Source organism: Pezoporus occidentalis, unplaced genomic scaffold, assembly GCF_034315485.1.
Source record: "Pezoporus occidentalis ecotype Australia unplaced genomic scaffold, CSIRO_AGI_Poc_V1 ctg101, whole genome shotgun sequence".
Classification (NCBI taxonomy): domain Eukaryota; kingdom Metazoa; phylum Chordata; class Aves; order Psittaciformes; family Psittacidae; genus Pezoporus; species Pezoporus occidentalis.
In genome coordinates, this window is record NW_026912791.1 from 59,195 (window position 1) to 78,031 (window position 18,837).

The following is an 18,837-nucleotide window of genomic DNA, read 5'->3' on the forward strand; positions in this document are numbered from 1 at the left end:
CCTTGTCTGGGTTGCAGTTAAAATGCTAATCATTCCCACATCCAAGTATTTATTCCCTGTCTGCATGCTTTCTTGCTGGGTAGCCAGGGAAGGTGGCACGCATTTGTTGCCTCCCTACTCTGGGAAACTCTTCATACCAGATAGATGTAGTTCTATATTTCAGAAGGTTGGCATTTGAAATTCAAAAACCAAGCTTGAAGTATCATTTCTATGATTATCTAGAACAGGTTCCTGTTCACTACTGTATTTAATTCCCTGCCAGTTTTTGTTTGTCTAGGTGTTTCATTGCTGAGAATCTGCAAGAACCAAATCCTAGCAAGTGTCTAGAACATGATGCCTCAGCACAGCGAATATTTCCACCCCAGCCCGCTTGCTTTGCTAGGGCACAGTGATTTTTTTTGTAAATGGGAAAGACCTTAAAGGCACTCAGTTGTCTTCCCCTGTCTTCCTCCGTACTGGTATGCACCTGTTGAAAAGACCTAGCTAGAATACGGAGCAGGATTTCTAGAGTTTCTTCACATATTAGGACTCTTGTTGGAAGATTTATACCACTATTCTCTTGGAAAAGTTAAACTACCATCTGGGGAAAGGAACTAAGTCACTTGAGATCTGATACTTAAGCATAGAAAAATGCTTGCTCTTTTCTGAACATTATTTATTCTGTACATAAGGTGACTAATTCACCTTTTAAAGACGTAAAAGTCCCAGGAAGGCAGTTTTTAATGACTTACATCCAATATTTATGATACATATGGCTTTTTATCCCAAATGTCAAAAGTGAAAGAAAATATAGCTATTCATGTGGCAGTATAAATAGACAGAATAATAATTTAATATGCAATTAGATTCTTTCTAAACTTAAATTAAACCACCGGAGTTTTACAAGTCCATGCCCAGACAATTTCAGTGTTAAAGGGAAAAGACGCTATCTCCAAAAGGCTACTATTGTAGAGAAAGTCCTTAAATAAGCAGGAAAGTCCCTGATGTTGCTTTGGTATAAAGCAGGTGTGTAGCAATTATCTATACAAGTGTAAGCCCTATACAATATAAGCTTTGAGAGTGAAAAATCATAGGGATTTTTCTTTCCCCAATGGGTTAGTTTTATAAGCTTCAAATAAATTTAGCAACTCCTGTAAATATGAATATAAAAAAACCTACTGAAACATACATCAACACTTCTGCACTAAATTACTTTCTTTGTGTGACTCGGACATCAAGAGCAAGTGTTCATGTTAAATACACTCTATTTTCTCATATGTAGAGTAACTGCAGTGAGTTATTTATGTTTTCAGTGTGCCTATGGGTTTAGAAATTTTTTTCTCCCCTAGCATTATAAATAACTTTTGGTCCGTCTGCTTTGTTGCTGTTGTGCTTAAGGGTTTTATGGTGGTGAAATAAAAATGACAATCACATGCACACTGTCATACATATGCAAAGTATGTGTACAAAAAGGGGAGAACTCCATGGGAAAATGGGGAACATTACTGCTGGAAACATTAACTGGGGAGAATGGGTGGTGAATGCAAGTTTCACACACAGTGGGAGCAGGTACACGTATCAAAGTCTATCTTCCTGCACATACTTCTGTTTTTCCCGTGAGTCCCTGGTCTTGGTGCGATTCGGTCGGTTTGCTGTTGATGGGATGGAGTGAACTGATGAGCTCTTCTTGCTGGAAGAATAGGAGGAATGGGAGGAATGAGAAAGACTGGCCCGAGACTGGCCAGCATTGTGGTCAAATTGCATCAAACAGAAGATCAAGTCTGTCGGCACAAGCTCAAATTCATATGGCGGGTTTGTGATAACGTAACTGTAAAGAAAGGAAGAAAGAGAAAAAGAAAGAAAAAAAAAGAGATAAAACTCATTTAGATTTGTATTAAAAAAAAAATTCTTCTAAAGTTATCTCATGAACATTTACCCAGATTTTTGCATTTCTGTTTCCTTCAGTGTGTACCTAATTTCAGTTCACACAATACTCATTATTATTTAGAACCTTCTTATGCCAAATATCTCTTTTTGTATGCTTTCTGTTGCACAGACATACTGCCTGAGTAAGATATTCTTTCTTCAAGTGAATCATGTCATGATTTGTCAGAGAAGACACCATACAAATCATGTTCCTTTCACTAGTTGCACCATAATGCAATGACTGTAGCAAACAGATTTACATATCGACAAACCAGTAACATATCCACCAGCAACGGTATTTAAAAGAACAGCTGAAAGCCAGGGACGCAGTTATATTTAAATACATATTTACTAGTTATTTAATAAATAAATACTGCCATTAGAGCAAAGGATATAATTATTTGTTTGGATTGTGACTGTACATAAAACAAATTAAGTAAAATATATCAGAAAATTTGCGGTAAGCTTAATTTTGTTCATTCATTCAACATGTACATTCATGACCTCAAAAGCACTTATTAAGAGAAATCTACACATCCAAGAATCTAGCATTGTTAAGTATTGCCAAGCCTCAAATAAAAAAAAATCTATTTCAAGACTCCCCACCTCCAACTAAGTCCCTTTGAGGGTAAGAAGGGCTTATGGACCCTGCTGCTAAATTTTTTCATGCATGTGAAAAACATATTTGAGTAAGCCAGTGGGCATTTTCTGTCCCAGCAAGAAATGAGTAAAAATTGATCACAAAGCTCACAACTTCTCTTCAAATTAATTCAGTGCTGGTAAGAAATCTGCTTAGCTGCCTCGGGGACAGAAGTCACTTATTAATCCAACAAATAATCCCAAGTATAGCAAGTAGAGTGTAAATCTAACCTGAAAATAATTTTTTCTATCCAATTTGTCCAAATCCTTAAGGAAGAAACTGATCTGGTAGGCTGCAGGGTTGTTTATTGCCATGTTCACCCCATAATTATGCTTTTTGTAGAGAATGAAACAGCAACAGATGGTAGATTTGCAATAGTTCTGGTATGGGTCTGCGTGTGCATTTCTAGGGGGAACTTAATTAAGACACATTTCAAGTAAGCTGCTAAATAGCCTCCAGTCTGAAAGATGCAAATGTGTCTGCTCTATTAAAAGCACTGAGGTCAGCCTTGGTGCTACCGAAGTGAAAATACAGCCTAGCAAGAGAAAGGTTTCCATTTACTGGAAGAAATAATGATCAGATACAGATAGTACCAAGGGGAAACCCATGGGAGTATTGTTTGAGCATACAAAAAAAAGAAAGTCTAGCTACTAGAATCTAAACTATTATCCAGTAACTTACAGCTGATTAGATAAGCAAACTGAAGTCCTTTCTTTCTACGCAAGCAGTGCATAGCATCATAAATCACACAAGACAGAGAGATAGATGTTCTGAAAATTTGCTTTAAAATTTTTTTTATTAAAATTAGCTGAAAACACATGGTATGACAGCCAGCCTAAAGCTGGGTTAAGCTTAAACTGAGCTCTTAAGCTCAGCTGAGGAGTCATCATTAAGTCCTCAAAGAGTTAGCTTTTGTGGCAAAGTTATGTAAAAAATAGAGAAAGCTCGTTTTTAGATTTATTCCAGGCACTGGGATCTTCCTCACTCGAAGACTGAAGAACAGTGAAGCGGAGATGTTCTGAAAGACTAGACTTACCGTTTAGTGCATTGGCTGGGAGTGCTTAGATGTGCATCTCTTAATCGATAAATTCCAAAGCAAAGCATATTGTATGTTTTCAATGCTTTACAAAATAGATCTCCATAACAACCTCCATCCTAGGAGAAAACAAGGAGAGGAAAAAAAAGAGAACAACACTGGTTTTTTTTTTTCATTTTTCTTTGTTAACACAATGCCAGGGAGCAAGATTTTCAGTATAAGCCTGTACAAAAAGGACAATGTATAGACAGTCTGCGGTTTGTCACAAATAAGAATCTTTTACTCAAAAAAATGAGTAATCTAAAATGTTTTATTTCAAATAAGCAATGATGTAAAGTGATCATTATTTTGGAGATCCTTGGTCCATGAAATGATCGTAAATTGGGAAGAGTGAGTGGTTTGCTTTAGGCAGAAATACAAACTTTGGTACCAAGCAATGCATATTCTACAAATTACATTAAATGTGGTATTAAGATTTTTTAGTATTTTTGACCCTTTTTTTTCATAGTAGCCATACTGTCATCTAGACAAATAAATTTGATGGGGAGCACAACAGAAATTAGAGTTCTGAGGGGTTAAAAGGGAAATGTATCTCCCACTGTGAAATAATGATGAAATGTATGTCATATTTCACAGACTAAAATAATTTTATTGGAAAAAAATAGATTTCATAGTTTGTATATTTAAAATATTGATTCTTAAGTAGTAATAAGTGTTACTGCATTCTGCCTTCACCAATGTAGTGCAGTTGAGGCCCTGGCAAAACAGTACTTGAAGGACTGGTATTGCTTGCTTTATTTGTGAAAGCATAACACTGCTGCCCAAGTGTTCTGATGAGCTGTTAATCTCAGCTATGAATGGACTTCTACATGAACTAAAAGGCTATTTAGTTCTGTGTATACTCTTCACCCCTAATCCTTAAACTGGGATTTCCTGTCATTTCTATGAAGAAGGTCACTCTGTTCATTTTTAACAGAAACGGTGAACACAAGTTTAAGAAATATCAAATCCTGCATCACCATCAAAATGAAGTTAGTGCTTTGGGATTTGACTCAAGATTACAAGATTTTATCCAGAAAACATTTCTACATACCTCTTTATGCCACTGTTCTCTTTTTTAAAGATGGTTTGTTTATTGGTTTGTTGTGCGTTTGGGTTTGTTTTTTTCTTTTATTTCATTTTTAGGATAATGGAGTAAATATACAAAAAATACAGGATTTTGCAAGAATGCTACTTCATCCAGAAACTCAACAAAACTCAACAAAGGTATCGATATTGTTCATGTTTACAATAGATTACTGTAGAATGGTTACATCATCTAAGTCATAAGATTCTCTATGATTCTGTTCTAAGTCAGCTCATCTATTTCTAGCTGACAACTAAGAGCCACAGGATTTTCTGCAGGAAATATCCAGGCAAGCAGTCTGGGAAGTCATATAGCTTCTCAAAAAGCATAAGAGCAAAGCTGGGCTCCATTAAATTAAATAATAGAAATTATACACTAATTAAGATAGATTCTTAATTCAGTCTGAGAGAAAACAAATAGATTGCAGACCAGCCTTGGTCCTACATTTCCCTTGTGATCTTACCCCTAGGTCTGCAAACGGCCCATCATACAAAGCCAACTGAGCAACTCGACACCTGTCCCTGTTTGCAAGTGTCTGGGGCGTGCTGTAACCTCCTCTCAATGCATTTTCCTCAGCAATCAGTGCTTCCAGCTCTGGTGTGGCTCCTCCTGTTACCAATGTCCGTATCAGTGTGAGGATATTGTCATTGAAGTATGTCTGCAGAGATAAAAGAAAGCTCTTTAAGCAAACACCATTAAAGTCACAACTGAAGACATCCAAATTACAACTTTTCTGTGTTTCTGCTGTTTAAAGTTCTTGGCTGTCTCTTCAAATAATTTTATACAGAAAGTGAAAAGACAGCAGACTCCAATTACTCTATTTTCTTCTATCCCATTAGGCTCCTATACTAGGTCCTTCCTTTTAAACACCAATTCAGGCTGATTTTTATTAAAGTACAAAAATTTGAATGATTTATGTTTCTTATAATTGGTGTTAGTAGTGATGCAATGACTGCTTTCCTTCTCATTGCCTTCATGTCTAATAATGGGCTTTAGGACATGTAATTGTAAAATTCAGACCACATTTAAAGCTTACGCAGACTAGACTGCCTTTTTACTCTTGTCACCAATTCGTTGGGGAGCTGCCTTTGTGCTGCAAATGTCATTACTTATTACTGTGGCTGGACTCTAGCAGTCTAACAATGTATTGTACTAAACATCTTATTACGAGACTTGACAGTGTTCAGACATAAGCATGTATCAATTAAACATCTTGAGTTCATCCCAGATACATGTACGATGAGTCTAGGATCCTGGTGGTCCTTTTAAAAAACTCTAGGGTATAGGGTAAGTGTGGTTTATTAGGGAAGATTTACTCCACAGTGACATTTTGCCAGCATCTGTAGCATTGCTGGTCTGTCATGCAAACAATGGGTATTTTAAATATTAATTTAATGCCACATGAATGACTTTCAAGTTCACTTAAAAGTATACTGGTATAGTTCAGAGATACTCAGTTAAATATCTGCAGTGTAATGTACTGGGCAAAAAAATACCTTTTTTTGGCTGTTGTTCATTCAAAAATGAACAAAAAAAGGAGACACCATCACTTACAATGTCAGTAATGTCTGTTTTCAGAAGCTTGCAAGCATGAGGGACATGTGAGAAGAAAATGGGCACACAGGATTGGCGTTACTGGAGTTGTTGTTTCCATTATTAGATTTGTGACTTTTGTTGAATTTAGGACTTGGAACAAATGTCTGTAATCCAATCAAGTAAAAATGAATACTGATTTCTCAAACAGCACTTGTTTTCCAAAGATAATACTTTTTAAATAATACTTTTCAAATAATACTTTTCATTAAATTCATTCTTCTATCCATGTAAAGTAATTGTATTTAATACATGGGTAAACTAAGGTACAGGTTGAAATATTTTATCCTGAGATTAAAAAGCAGAACTGGCTTCCTATCCCTGTTACTTTGATATTCTTTCTTTGTATAATGAAACCAGTTCTATTGTTTACTTGAGATGACAGATAAAAAGGGTAGCAATGTTTTTCACTGTTACATTTAAGTTTCATAACTTCAAGCTTTTCTGCTTATTTACATATATGCCATTCACCTGTTGACTAACTTAAAATTAGAGGAACCTACTGGTATTTTTATACATGCCCTAAAGCAAATATTTGCATCTCATCAATGCCATTTATTTTAGATTAGCCTCTGTAAAGCACTTTATATTTTAAATACAAAGTGTAGTGTAAAGAGTTGTCTGACATCAGCAGGTGTTTGGGAAGATTCAGTTAGTCTAAAACAACAGCTAATCTCAAATCAGCTCTTCCGTTTCTGAATGCACTGTGTAACAATTCAAGTGCAATACTCAAACCTTTCTTAACATATAGAAAAATCAATGTGACCCCTTGCAGGAATGTAAGTCTGGAGTGATTACATGACGTTTAACAGGAATGGCCACAGTGAGAGAGAGGACATTCAGTAATGATTGTTTATTCTTCAATTACTTCTTCCTTGGCGTCCCTGAGGTGAGAATCAGTTGCCCTCTTTGACAAGGCACTGCCACTGCACTATGCTTTTCCAACATGGAAGTACTCAGAATTAAAAACAATACTGGCATTAAACTTAGTCTCTTTTCTTAATCTTTGTCAGAGTATGCTATATACCACTGAGAACTAAAATAATTAGCACAATTCCTTCGCTCCTGCACTTAGGCAGTAATGTTGCTTCACATCAGTTTCATGGCTATAAGGCCAAATTCTGCCAGATCTAGATGTTGGAGGCACTGCAAATCTAGAAGCTGGAAGAGCCCTTTCAGTCAAAATGGGCTTCAACATATTCTATATGGCGCTTACTTAAAGCACACACCTTCACAAAAGCATACCATTTTATACAATAGTCTCTTTTATCATGCCTTTCCCACTCTTTTATTCAGTATTTTTGATTCTTTTTCTTCTCTGAATAGTGATATATTTACTTTTATTCAAAAAAACTTTTCTCAGTTTTACATCTTTAAGATAGAAGAACATGAAAAAAAGTAAAGCATATCTTCACTGGTAGATTTTTCAAGACTGGTTTGCAATGACTATGGCATGAAATGTTCACCTGCTCTAAGACTGATGGATGCTGGTTCATGCAAAATAGCCTTTTTTTAACTACTGCTGACTGTTTAGTAAAACAGGCAAAAGTCTAAAATAGTACTAAGAATTTTATTACTCGCTAGGAGGTATCATTGGGCCAGCATTCAGTTTTCCAACTCTTTATCTTTCTCTTTATCCTGTAATTCAAATTATGTCAAATATAGCCAGAATCCAAGATATAAACACATACAGCTCATCTGAATTTTGTGCTATGCAAGTTCACAACCCTTATAAATTCAGTTGCAGCTCCATAGAGCATGATCTACTAAAAAATTATGCTGTGGCCATATTGCTCATTTTACTACAGATCTCATATTAAACCAAGAAATGAAATCAGCAGTAAAATAATGTATCAAGTCAGGCACCTGTCATAAATTCATTAATACAAATATAATAAAATACCCCCTTCCTCAAATCCCAGTGTAATTAAGACATAATGGGCCCAATTCTGACTTATGTCATGTGCCAACCGGGAGTAACTCTGGGAGCCATACACTACTATAAAACCGATGCAAATGAGAAAAGAATCAGGTCTATTGTTGATGGAACAGAATGCTGTCACTGAAGAAAGGCTTCCCACTGCTAGAGAAATGTTAAGGAAAAGCTGAGACAATTATTAGCAAAGGATGCAACATTTATCTTGGAACAGTGGTTTCATTTGAGTTTCACACCATGACTGATGTGGATGTCACCATTGATGAGTGAGTGCAGCCAAATTATGTTTTTTGGGGTTTTGCCATCTATGAGTGAAAAGATTCCAACTTTCAGGACAGACTGCTCTGGCATTGCAAGAGATCAGAAAACATCCAACCATAAGCAAGAAAGGATGGGTGAATTAGAAAGCTGTAACTTGTCACCTGCTGAATAGGGTTGCTTCCTCTTGTACTAGTACACTCCTCAGGAAAAACCCAGCTACCCATAATTTCGATTGTCACAAAAATCAGACTCCTCACATTACCTCTTGCCAGTTTGGAACTGGGGAACACTGAAAAGCAGAATTAGTTGATATCCATTTCCTTTAGAATAATAATACACTGAAATTAATTTGAGAGTGATCTTCTACTTGCTCTCTGGGATGGTACATGGCCTGGATATGCCAGTACTTGTAAGAAGCTGATCTACAGAATGTCTTTGGAAAGGTGCTGCTGTACTTAAAGTAACAAGACACTTTCCAGTGATGGTAGTAAATCCCTTTCGTTGACTGTAAAATCATAACTGAAGAAATACTTGTTTGATGCTGCCATTAACTGAGCCCAACACTGGACATCTGTATGACATCGCTATGATTGGCATCCTGAATAAGAATGTGAAATAAGCATTGTCTAAACACAGAAAAAAGGAAATGTATCATAGATATTGGAACTGGGTAAATAGCAAGGAAATTCTGACATAGATATTTGAGCTAGCAGTGCCACCTAGCCCATGCACCAGAATTGTAGCACAGCTCTTTCAAATGTTTCGGGCATGCTTTCCCATTTGTTCAATCATTTTTTAAAGTATAATTATCAGAGTGCTTATGTTTTGCAGTTAACGCTGTCAAGTCTTTTAAACTAATTGGTCTTTTGCAGAAAATTTAACTGAAAATTATCACATCTTTTAATAACATTGCTTTAACTTTAATAGCACTTTGCCCTTCATTTAGAATTACTTTAAAATTACCATTTTCCAAGTCATATCTGCCATTTTTTCTTGTGTTTCTAGTGGATTTTTTTTATGGTTTTCTTTTAAGAAGACACCTCCTCCAGTAGATTTGGTTTTTAACATTGCTTTCAAACAAATACTGCAACTGGGTTTTCTTTTACAGTTGGAGGAATTCTGTTGAATGAATGATTTATAGCCAAACTTGATGGGCAACTGAACTAACACTGCTACCTTATACCAATAACAAAACAGCATTTGAGACAGAATCAACAGCAGAAAATAAATAACAGCATTTCAGGGTTTGAAAATCCATTGATTATCAAGATACTGTTCAAGCTTTAAAGAAATTTGGGACACTTTAGGTTACAGGATGCTGCTTGTTATTCCCCTTAACCAGCTTGCATAAAAAGTAGTCTTGTTTCAAAATGTCCATATCGGAGATTAGAACAGTTTCTTCTATGTACAAATAAGACTGTAAGGATCCCTGAGGGAGAACTCTTGAGTAATGGGTATACTGAAAAGTTATTTTTAACTAACTGGTTTAACTTTGTCTTCTATTCTGTGCTTCCATTTATATGAATTAAAAATAGCATTTAGTATTATAGAACAAAAATTAAGTCCTAAAGATCTAGCACAAGGAAATAAATTCTAGGATATGGGATGCTAAATGGTATAATCCATTTCTGGAGATCCTTGCCTCTAACAGCACCACTCCAACAGTATGTTAAGTTTATTATCAGCAGTATGCATGGGAGGGATGCCAACCTGCCAGAACTTCTGTGGTTCTCATAGCCTCAGTGCCAAAAGGAATAACAGAAAATCTTTGGCTCTCTGGCCAACTGTTCAAACCTTTGAAGGTACTGTGTGTTGATAAAACTGGTTTCCTTGCATGCACAGGATTTTCTTGAATAACTATCTCAACAAGACCCAGAAAAGGAAAACGTACTTCTCAAACATTTGCTTCTCTTAAGCTATCCTATGTAATGTAGCTTTCTTATAGCTGAAGATAAACCTTTTACAAAACACCCATATTATCTAAAAAATGCTTCCAATCCCATGTTTTTTAGTCCCATTCAATTTGGTAATGAGAATGTGCTTTGCTTTTCAGTAGTGACACCACCGGGAGACTGAAAGACTAGATATACACTTTCCCTAGGTTTGCGTATGCTATGAGAAAACAAATATTAATATATCATTCATGTCTCTGATGTGAGTAGACATCTCTTCAAAGATATAATAATGATTAGCTGGTGCTATTTTACAATAGCCACTGCCACACTTAAAACATGAACCATGCTTACAGTCTTCACAGAGAGTACAATAATACACTTTAACCAAAGCCTGGAGAGGCCACTGCTACCAACTCATCAAAAAGACAATGTAGTTTTTGAGTTCATTATTCTCTTCAGAGCAATGATCTTTGAACTGCCATACTGTGAATCATATGCTTGTGGAATATATTGCTTTTCCCACAGAGGACAAACTGTATGTTGATAGCAGGTAGACAGCATTTTGTAAAGTAAACCTCATAGCTTTTAATATTTGAAATAAGAAAACAAGAGACAATTTCATATTTATAATATCTAATACTGTCATCTTATAGAAAATAATGCAAAACTGGAAGAATATAATGATCTTCAGCATTCAGTTTTGAATCAGAAAGTGACCAAGCATTTGCTAATCTGTGATTTATAAGTAGGGTATAGTCCACTACTTCTATATTAATAAAACTATATGAAAGAAAAAAATAATTCAACACTGATCAATACTATTGAATTACTATTATTCAATAACTGAACACTTCAAAAAATTATTTATAATTTAATTTGTACTTTTTGTTTTTTACATCTATATGTATGTTTCAAATTACCTGCAAGTCTGAAAGACACACACTGTGTATGTGGGTATTGTTCCATTTTCTTATCTTTCTTACAGCAGTCCTACTATAAAACTACACCACTGTAAGAAGAGATTCGTTCTTAATGGTACAGTTCATGCATTGCATGTCTACACAATTAATAGAACGAAAGCATGACTGCAAATCTCACAATTTGGTTAGGATTTGGGCTTCAGTTTGCCAGTACTGGCTCTAAATCAGGTAGGATAAATAGAAGCTGGTCCCTAAAACCAAGAGTATTCTAGGAAAAAAAAAAGAAAAAAGAATATTTTTAAAAAAAGAATAATTAAAAAAAAAGAGGTAATACAGTGCAAGTAGATTAGTTTGTGTGAAAAACACACTTTTCCTTGGAGAAGAAGTGAAAGGAGAATACACCATTCCCATGAGAGTAGGAACAGTAAAGGGAAAACATTTCACACATCTTACACTTTCTGAAGGGTCAGGAAGAATTGTACTTTTCCAACTCTTTACTAGGCCTTTGAGGAATGAAAGGGAAAATAACACTGCCACCGATCAGCGAAGCAGTGAAAAAAAAGACAAAATGGTGAACAATACTAACTGACTGTACCCTTGGCTTGTCTTCTTGATTAGTACTTTTTCTAAGTTAGAATTTCTACTCTTGTTATCACATTTAGTTCTCTGGCTTCAGGCTGCACTGCCCCTGACATATAATATGACCACTTAGATGTGAAAATGTTTGAAAAAAAGACTCTGTTGAAGAAAGGAACTGCAGATGTGGAGGGGCATGGTGTCAAAAACTAAAAGTTAACAAAAGCAAGCAAAACCTAAAAATATCGTGACTATCATGTGATGAGCTCCAAGTAAAAATTTTTGAAGACATTTTCTACATATTTCTTATTGCCTCACTACTATTTACATGATATACCTTTGCACAAGAAAGCAATGATGTCCACAACATTTTGCTCTCTTTTTGTGGTGATGCCAGTGGCAATCAGAAGAATTAACCTTACTTTTTCCAAGATTCTGGAAGTGCCCTACTGAACTATTCATTCAGGGACAATCATTTAGTTAGTAGCGTGAGTAGACAGACAACTTTCATTTTAACAATTTGGAACATATTAAACTATTCCCATTTATAATGTGAAAATGCTAAATATTTTATACAGAGAGATTTTAATTAGAGAAGGTACAGAGTTTAAGTGTTCTTGCTTAGGCTTCCTGAATTTCCCATCTATGCAAAATATGGCAAATAACATTATAAAAAAAGTATTTTTTAAGTTCATTGCAAATTCTAGACTGCATTAGAATAATAATTCACCAGTGTAGACAGATACTATTCATCTGTAGACAGAACATGTAAGTAATAAGCAGGGAATAGATGTATAAAATACAGATACATAAATATGAAATATTAATATTAAATAATAAAGATCATTATCATTTTTTCTTAAAAGCAAAAAGCTTCATTCTGAATTTAGGTGAAGGTCAGACTTTGCTCTTTCAAGGAAATCTGTTTACTCATTTCTTAATACTGTATGGGGTTTATTGCAGATGATTCCCAGCACTATAGAATATTATTCCTTGGAGAGCCTATGCTCAGATTTTTAGAAGACTATGTTCTTCCTACATCTAGCATGGCACAAGACTGGTTTGAAAACTTAACCAGTATGAAGCAAGGGAGGATAAAAAGGAGTATGACTGTGGCGTTTGCTTTGAAACTGTACTGTGAATGCAAACCAAAAAGCCTAATGTAAATGTAACCAAAGGCCACCATCTGCAGCTTCTGCCATGCACTTACGTTTTGATTCACAGGACAACTCGTGTCAGAAAGATACATAACCTCTCTTCACACAAGTAGAGTTCATGTGACGTGTACAATGGCTTTCATAAAGCTCTATCACTGTCACCCAGTGCCCATACTCCCAGCATTGCTCATGGCTAGAGGAAATTAAAAGCTTAAAACATGGTTGACGCTGTCTGAGATAAATGGTAAGAATAGGGACTAACACACTGAATTTGGGTCTGGTTCTCAGGAGGAAGAGACAACATTTTTGGAAAATATTATACTCTAAAGCCTGACATGAGACTTTTTGATTTTAAAATTGTGGACTCATGTTTGTCTTATATACCTCAGTTGTTATAAGGTCTCCGTGTCCAACCAAAAAATAGCCAAGTTTAGGCTCTGAAATTCTCTTGACATCTAAGAGAAAAGTGTCTTTTCCCAACATCCAGTGGAATATGGACTACACTTTCATACTTTTTCACAATAAGTCTGATGTAAGGGAATGAAAAAGGTTTTGTCTGCTTACTGCGCTCATGAGAGAGTCCAACACACTGACAGCAAATGCGGTTCCACATGCAAATGGCTGCGTGAGATACAGTTCTGTGTCTGGATCATCATCATCATCTTGGTCCAAGAACTGAACATTTGAATCATTTACTGAAAATAATCATAAAAATCAAATCATAAGGTGCTTCTGGATCACAAGCATGTGACCTTACACATTACACAGTCAGAAAGAAAAAGAAACAGCATATGTCTGGAAACACAGACTTGTGCCTTTGACGTCACTGAAAATGAAATCAAGATGGATGTGAAAATGTGCATTTAAAAATCTGTTGATTATTATCTTGCTTGTAAGAAATGACTCTCCTGTTCTTAGGAAGTGACTACCTCTTTGCCATAAAAGTAGCTTCACAGCACCAACTGCCTGCACTCAAAATGAGATACATGATGCGCTTTTATATATTGAGACAATCTTGGTATTGGCTGAATACAGTAGCTAAGGCTGTATACATGTACAGTGAAATGTTATCACAAGATAGCAAGTAAGAACCCCATTGTAAAATAAAGGCTGTCTGTAAAACTCTGCTATAGCCCACAGGCACCTGTTAAATATGGTGCTCTGATTCTTACTGGGGTGGTGTTAACGCACTTACAGCTCAAAAGAGGATAAACTGTCCTGTTAACATGCATCTATCTGAAAGAATGAGCAATACTCCAGCTATTTTCTTGCAGCACTGCCTTTTGTTTAAATATTTGTCTCTATAACTTCAGTTCCCGAGCCACAAATTCTGCATTAGCCAGTGTGAATCTACTGTTTTAAAGAAAAAGTCCAAATAAAGTAATATTTGTCATTTAGACTTGCTCTGGGATTTCATTGTCACAGTTAAGCTCTCTGCTTACATCTCATTCCATTGAAAACATTTGTTTCCTTGATATCAGTGTATCAAGTGTATCATATTTCATTTAATACTTCATTCCCATATTAGTCCTCCTCAGACATGAAAGCACAGACTGCTTAGTTATGCCATTGAAATACCCTTTAACTTATTAAATGACAAATTAATTTCAGTTCCCATGCAAAGAAAGCAAATTAAAAACTTTTTCAGCATTTGAAGCTGCACACGTTGACTGTGTTCTGATTCCCATGTGAACACATCTCCTGAACCAGCCAGTGAGCTTTGAAAACAACATGAGAGCTGCCTTTAATTTGATCTGGTTTCAGCTCTGGACTTCTTAGGTTAGAAATCCTTTTGCCTTCTATTCATATCTTCCTTCCTATATAGTTTAATTTTCTATCCACTCCTTTTCCAACCTGTATATATTACTGTGCTTACAGTGCTTAGCTTACAAAACATGAGTAACCAGAGATAAAGTCTCACAAATAGCTGCCTAATAGAGATGAGAATTGTTAAGTTTCCATCTAGAGCACTATTGAGACAGTACTTGTACGTGATCATTTAGTCAGGACCTGAGTTGAAGTAGGATTTAAAATTCCTGCCTCCCCACTCCCTGATGTAAACATAAAAACATAGCACTTCAGCATTGTAAATGGAGAATTGTTCTGCCCCAGGAGTCAGAACAATTTCATTGTAGCAAACACCAATATCCATGATATTCCTTTCTTTGTACAATGGCTATCAATTTATTCTCCAAATTCTTGAGCAAAATAGTATTCAAGAGTCTGATGTATCATTTCAAAATGTACTTTTTGAAGAGCTTGTGCCTTAGTTTAATGTGCTAGTTGACAGTAGGCACTATTGTAGCATTTGTTTCCACTTATATCTGGCATAGCAATACCTGACTTTGATGCTAGCTTGCTAGCCATGCGTGGTGTCAGTTTCCAAGCTGCTACAAACCTAATGTGAATTCTGCATGTGTGATCTTATCCTCAATATCTTTATCTTTCTGATGCAAGTTAGCGCTCTAGGATTTCTACTTAAAATCTCTGGGCTAGGTGAGGTAGGCTCAAACATATGGTGCTGCGTCACAGGAAATGCTCATCAAACACTGCTCACAAAAGCTGGTGAAAGCTCTCTTTATTGAGAGGGAGCAACACAGAAGCTTGTCTGCTTTTCTACAGCTTCAAAACTTGAGCTTCTGAGAAAAGGCCTACTTCCCACAATAAACAAACAAATAGCTTAAGGGAAAATATGATGCTGGGGGTGTGTGTTCTGATATCTTTTATTTCTTCTTGGACTTCCTGTGGAATTGCTAAGGTATGTCCACCAAACTGACAACAGGCTGAGGTAACAAAAAGAGAAAAAGAAAGAGAGAGAGAAAAATTGGTGGAGGGGGAGGGAAGGCCCAGGAGGTGGGGACCCAGGCCAAAGAAAATGAATTGGTGAGAAGGTGCTATGGAAACAGCCGGCAGGTCAGACGAGTGTGATCAAAGGTTTACTGATGCTGCGTGAAAAAAAAATCATTAAGAAAGGCCAGAACACGACAGTCAATTTCAACCAGAACCACAAATAAAACACATTCAAAGCAGTGCCATGAGGGTAGCCCCTCTGATACAGCCAGATAAATAAAGGAAAAGCTGATGACAGTAAGAACAACAACAGAAAATAAGACAGTGATGTGAAGGAAAAAGGCACTCTTACCCAGTTCAGTTATCATTAGAATGTGGGTTCCACTGTTTTTTTCCTGACTGATTGAAACCAAAGGCAGAAGTTTGCCAGGCTTAGCTAATAAGTAAAGTATTTAGGGGGAAAAGAAAGTACAGAAAGAGAATAAAGTAAGGGAAAAAGACAGGTAAGGCTCTAAAAAATAAAACTGAAAAAGAAAATAAAAGGACAAAGGACCACAAATCAAGTTTGTATTTGCCATGAAAAAAACAGAACAGCTTCTGCACTTCACATCACACCACTTGACAACATAAATACCCACAGCTAGAGTGGAAATCAGAGCCTGGTTACCTACCATCATCGTATTCTCAGGAGTAAAATGTCTCATGCTATTATACAGAGTTTGGTTACACATGATTAAACAGTTCTGGACCATGAAGAAGTAAACAAATGGCCTCTTACTATTGATTAAATGCACAGGAAATGTCTGTTCATACTTATTGTGTTTTTTTTCTTTTCTAACCTTAGCCCAAATACCTCTGCTTATTTGTTCCACTACGTAAAAAGCATCTCTGATAGAGTGTTTATTTAGGAAAATGGAGAAAACCCAAAGGAATGAGAGAACGATATTTCATTAATTCAAACAAAAAGTGAAACAACTGTTACTAATCTTTTGTTAGAGAGAGTAATTCAAAATAGTTATCAGAAGAGAAAACAGTAGCATAAGATACAGTATAGGTAACTTTCCTGAGACTGCATAACAAGAAAAGTGGGAATAGATACCAGAATACATATGAAAGGGTAAACACTAGCTTTCCTTACCTAGCTCTGTTATAATAGGGATGTTGGCTCCTGTTGTAATGGAGGGTTGACGTAAAAGGCCATGGACTGGACTGTTGTCTGGAGATGACCTATCCATCCCAGGGGGTGTAAAGCCTAAATGAAAAAAAAAAAAAAAGGAAAATATTTACATAGCACAAATTATATTAAAAAAATCCCCACCAACAGGGAATTCTCTATATTTTTTTCCCCCAGAAAAGTGTAGCAAAAAAAAATTTATTTTAAACTGAACTTTACTTAATTTTCAACAATTATTTCTTCAAAGCATAATACTTCACAAATATGCAGGTCATTTCTACTGTAAGATATTTGGTAGCTAATGGAGAAACTGAAATTTATTTTATTATCCTAGGTAGCCTTTTGTATCAAAACATGCAAAGTGGAAAGAGTAATGATTACTTAAATATAAGCAAAAAATAAAGACTTCACTATTAGAGTGGTTTAATTTTGTCCTATTTGTATTTTAAATAATCCTGAAACAAGCACCTTTTCTTAAACCTTGATTAACATTTTAAAGAAAGAGTATTGTTTATAAACAGTAGTATGACCACAAGGAACAGTTTGCTTTTATTGGCAGATTTTAGGTTTAATCAACATGCAGGATTTAAAATTTTCTAACTGTTTTCCAGGAGCAATAGAACCCATACATAGTTGTTGGTTTTTTTTTTTTTCTTTTCAGGTGTACCATAATACTCATTTTTATAAGGATTACAATTATAGGAATACTGGGATGGAAGGGCCCATTTTAACAAAAAAAAAAAAAAACAAAAAAGTATTAGATAGAAAGAAAAAGGTTTTCAAAATGTATGTAAGAGGAATGCTTGCAAAGAAACTAGAAAGAGTTTTATACCTTTGGGGATGTAAAGAAAACAGAGGTGGCAGAGGAAATATATTGGCAGGCACTCAAAGGGAAAAAAGAGATCTGGAGAGCAGCAAGGTTCATCTCTAAAAAAGACTCTGTTTTCATCCTGATTTTCTACACAGTTTGAAATGGTGCTCTTGACACTTTTTTTTTTTTTTAAGTAAAAAATATGCAGGCAAAGCCCTTTGGAGTTTGATTGTAAGTACTGAAAAATAGACAGTTACACAAAAGCCCATGCAACAGTTGGACTGGAAATTCACAGTTGAGACTAATGCATTCCATCTCCCTTGTCCATTAAAGCTGCAGAAAGCATGTTTATTTAATGTCATTATTGCAGAAGTGATGGTAAAGATAGAGTTTGACTTTAGAGTTTCACATGGATCAATGTCAAGGCAGTATTTTTAAGCAAATATTTGTCTGCTTGGAATAGGATTGAGCCAAGCTCACTGTAAAACACACATTTCTGAGAAAGTATTCTTTTTTGCCACATTATTACTGAGTTATTTGATTTCACACCCGACATCATCCAGGGACAGACTTTTGATCCTCTGTCATTACTGGTCTGAAATAGTTTTGAATTCTCCATATACCAATTCAAATTAATCACAGCCAAATTAACTTCTGATATAACTTCATTATCTTCTTGCAGTATGGAAACTGTTTCATTGTGTTAAATTAATTGATGCATTCATTTGCTACTGAATTGAGAAGAAGATGATATGGTATTATCTATCTATTTTACCTTTCTTCAGTTTAAGGACTAATTTACAAACCAGGAAATCTCTAAACTAAACTGTAGTTGTTGACATGTGGTACTAGTTTCATAATGTCTGAGAGATTTATGGTTCATTTCCTGTTGAATTACCATCACTTTTAAACTGCCCCTCATCAAGAAAACTATAAAATATATAAGTAATAAAATTAGAAAGAACCACTGAGAAGAGAGACCCTCCAGAAGGTAGCATTATGAATTTCTTTCTGACT

General features: G+C 35.6%; 1 protein-coding gene across 37 annotated transcripts in view; it reads right to left on the bottom strand.

Annotated features, from left to right (window-relative positions):
* The window catches only part of KCNMA1 (potassium calcium-activated channel subfamily M alpha 1), a 485,636-nt gene that overhangs the window by 13,114 nt on the left and 453,685 nt on the right, over positions 1 to 18,837 (bottom strand). For 19 of the 37 annotated variants that reach the window (XM_062613040.1, XM_062613029.1, XM_062613154.1 and 16 more), the window contains 5 exons: positions 16,974 to 17,087; positions 13,610 to 13,740; positions 5,171 to 5,365; positions 3,582 to 3,700; positions 1,583 to 1,807 (listed from right to left, as the gene is read on the bottom strand). In XM_062613040.1, the coding sequence (XP_062469024.1) occupies positions 1,583 to 1,807; positions 3,582 to 3,700; positions 5,171 to 5,365; positions 13,610 to 13,740; positions 16,974 to 17,087 (784 nt within the window). Of the gene's footprint in view, positions 1 to 1,537; positions 1,808 to 3,581; positions 3,701 to 5,170; positions 5,366 to 13,609; positions 13,741 to 16,187; positions 16,272 to 16,973; positions 17,088 to 18,837 lie in introns of those variants that run through there. The other 18 variants (XM_062613051.1, XM_062613059.1, XM_062613013.1 and 15 more) reach the window with 3 other exon arrangements.